At 44.3% G+C, this 2,500-nt stretch overlaps 1 protein-coding gene and 1 long non-coding RNA gene across 2 annotated transcripts in view; one reads left to right on the plus strand and one right to left on the minus strand.

The window, feature by feature from the left end:
- Positions 1 to 2,500, plus strand: part of LOC147249522 (ephrin type-B receptor 1-like) — an 88,638-nt gene that overhangs the window by 30,334 nt on the left and 55,804 nt on the right. The window contains exons 2-5 of the mRNA XM_086224462.1: positions 297 to 361; positions 957 to 1,247; positions 1,741 to 1,959; positions 2,049 to 2,229. Of these exons, the coding sequence (XP_086080588.1) occupies positions 297 to 361; positions 957 to 1,247; positions 1,741 to 1,959; positions 2,049 to 2,229 (756 nt within the window). The remainder of the gene's footprint in view (positions 1 to 296; positions 362 to 956; positions 1,248 to 1,740; positions 1,960 to 2,048; positions 2,230 to 2,500) is intronic.
- The window catches only part of LOC147249523 (uncharacterized), a 17,210-nt gene that overhangs the window by 341 nt on the left and 14,369 nt on the right, over positions 1 to 2,500 (minus strand). The window contains exons 2-3 of the long non-coding RNA XR_015119259.1: positions 1,062 to 1,147; positions 233 to 350 (exon numbers count right to left, since the gene is read on the minus strand). This is a non-coding gene — a long non-coding RNA (uncharacterized LOC147249523). The remainder of the gene's footprint in view (positions 1 to 232; positions 351 to 1,061; positions 1,148 to 2,500) is intronic.

Raw genomic sequence — 2,500 nt, forward strand, 5'->3', positions numbered from 1 at the left:
TGTTGCAGACACAATTAGACTCATTATGTAGCTGTGACTGTACACATCAAAGGGTTTATTCCAGCTTTTATGAAGTGTATTAGAGGAGATTTTCAAAATACTGGGACATGAATCATTTATCAAAATATAGCCTAAAAATACTGAGATATAATTAGGCCTTATCACCCAGGCTTAGAGATTGGCACACATCACTAAAGTTGACATCTGAACGGACTATTAATTAAGCTCATACCTGCCGTCTTCCTGCTGCTCCCTCTTTCCCCTCTTCCTTCGTCTGTCTCTCCTTTGTCTGACAGAGACAGTGATGGATACAAGGACAGCGACAGCCGAGCTTGGCTGGATCTCGTTCCCTGCCAATGGAGTAAGAACAATTTGCAATGATGTACTGTATATGTGTGTGTGTGTGTGTGTGTGTGTGTGTGTGTGTGTGTGTGTGTGTGTGTACCCTAGGGGTAAGCAGTTTGAGTACACTTTACAGTGCCCCATTAACGAGTCTGTCAAATTCTTAATTACAGTGGCAAGGTGACACCAATTAACTACTATTGATGGAGAATGGAGTGGACTCCAATAGATCAGGGGGGTGTGGCACATTACTACGATAGAATAGAACAGAATAGAATCAAATAGAATCCTCTAACCAGTTTTTAAAAGGTGTAAACCTTGCTGCCTCGGCCACCAGTCTGTTACAGCTGTCTGGTGTGTGTCTGTGTGTTTGAGGTGAGTGGTGTTAATTGTGATGAATAGCTGTCCCTGTACAGCACAGAACAAGGTAGAGGCGAGAAGAAAGTGATGGAGGTAGAGGCAAGGTAGGAAAGAGGCCAAGAGACAATATGTGTGGGAGTGAAAAAAGAAAGTTTAATTTGTGTCATGGCCCAGTAAACCCATTAATCATTTTAGCCTCTTCCATCCCCTCCTCCCCTCTCAACCTGTTTCTCTCTCACACACACATTCCCCAGTGGGAAGAAGTGAGCGGCTATGATGAGAACCTCAACACCATCAGGACGTACCAGGTGTGCAACGTGTTTGAACCCAGCCAGAACAACTGGCTCCTCACCACTTACATTGACAGGAGGGCGGCGCAGCGCATCTATGTGGAGATCCGCTTTACTGTTCGCGACTGTGCCTCCATTCCCAGCGTCCTCGGCTCCTGCAAAGAGACGTTCAACCTTTACTACCTGGAGACAGAGAGGACTGTGTCAGAGGGCATCAAAGGGGTCGAGTACTGGGCAAATGCCCCCTTTCTTAAGGTACATGACCAAGAACCAGACCCCTTGAACAGAGGAAATCATTTCTTCTTTTGGGAATATTGCCTCACAGTAAATTAGCATTCAAAAGTGACACACATTGTTATTCTATTGGCTCTGCATAGGTTTACAGTGCTAAGGTGTGTACTGGTTCACTGCTACGGACCAGATGGCAGCAGGAAGAAGAAACCAGGCATCTGTGTGTTTTCACTAAATCAAGTTTGAAGAAAAAAAACAAATCCAAGCGTCATTAACCAAGTTACTGTGTTTGGCGCCATCGCGGAGGCTTATTGAGGACATGGAAAATTATGATGTAAAATTATATAACATGTAATCTTCACCAAGGCACTATGGCCTATATCTCCTAATATCACATGGTTCCTCGAGGCAACAATCCCATCTGCAGTTCTAAATCTCAAATGAGGACCAAGGTTTTGTGTGTTCTTGATTGTTCCTTCTTTCTTCTTCCCTCCTCCCCTTGATCTCTCCGACACAGGTGGACACTATCGCAGCCGATGAGAGTTTCTCTCAAGTTGATTTTGGGGGAAGGCTGATGAAAGTGAACACAGAGGTTCGGAGTTTTGGGCCGCTGTCAAAAGGCAGAGGGTTCCACTTGGCTTTCCAGGATCTGGGAGCCTGTATGTCCCTTCTGGCTGTCAGAGTATTCTATAAGAAATGTCCTAGCATTGTGCAGAACTTTGCTTTTTTCCCAGAGGTATGGACCATAACGAAAAACATTGGTGCTCTATCTGTGTGAGTTTGGTGCAGTTGTTATATAAGATATAACATGTTGATTCTGTGCAGACTCTGACTGGAGCAGAATCCACTTCATTAGTCATTGCCAGAGGAAGTTGTATTCCCAATGCAGAGGAAGTGGACGTGCCAATAAAGCTCTACTGTAACGGTGACGGAGAGTGGATGGTTCCCATCGGCAGCTGCAGCTGCAAGGCGGGTTATGAGCCTGACAATGGCAACCTCTGTCGAGGTAATCCTTTTGTATTAATGAGACAAACTTGTAAAAAACATGAAAATTGAACACATTCATAAGTACTGCACTGCACCACAGCATAATCGGGGTGATGACATATTTCCTGAATTAATTATTTTCTAATGACCTTGCTACCAGTAGACTCCGCACACAAAAGTGGCGTTATCTTGTAGCAAAATCAATTTCCAGCTAACATGCTTATAATTATCAGCCACAGCAACAGGGCTTTTGATTAGCAATACATTCATACAACCCGTGGAAAGTCTGA

Source organism: Aulostomus chinensis, chromosome 14 (assembly GCF_037954235.1).
Source record: "Aulostomus chinensis isolate RoL2024-O1b breed Wild chromosome 14, RoL_Achi_v1.0, whole genome shotgun sequence".
Classification (NCBI taxonomy): Eukaryota; Metazoa; Chordata; class Actinopteri; order Syngnathiformes; family Aulostomidae; genus Aulostomus; species Aulostomus chinensis.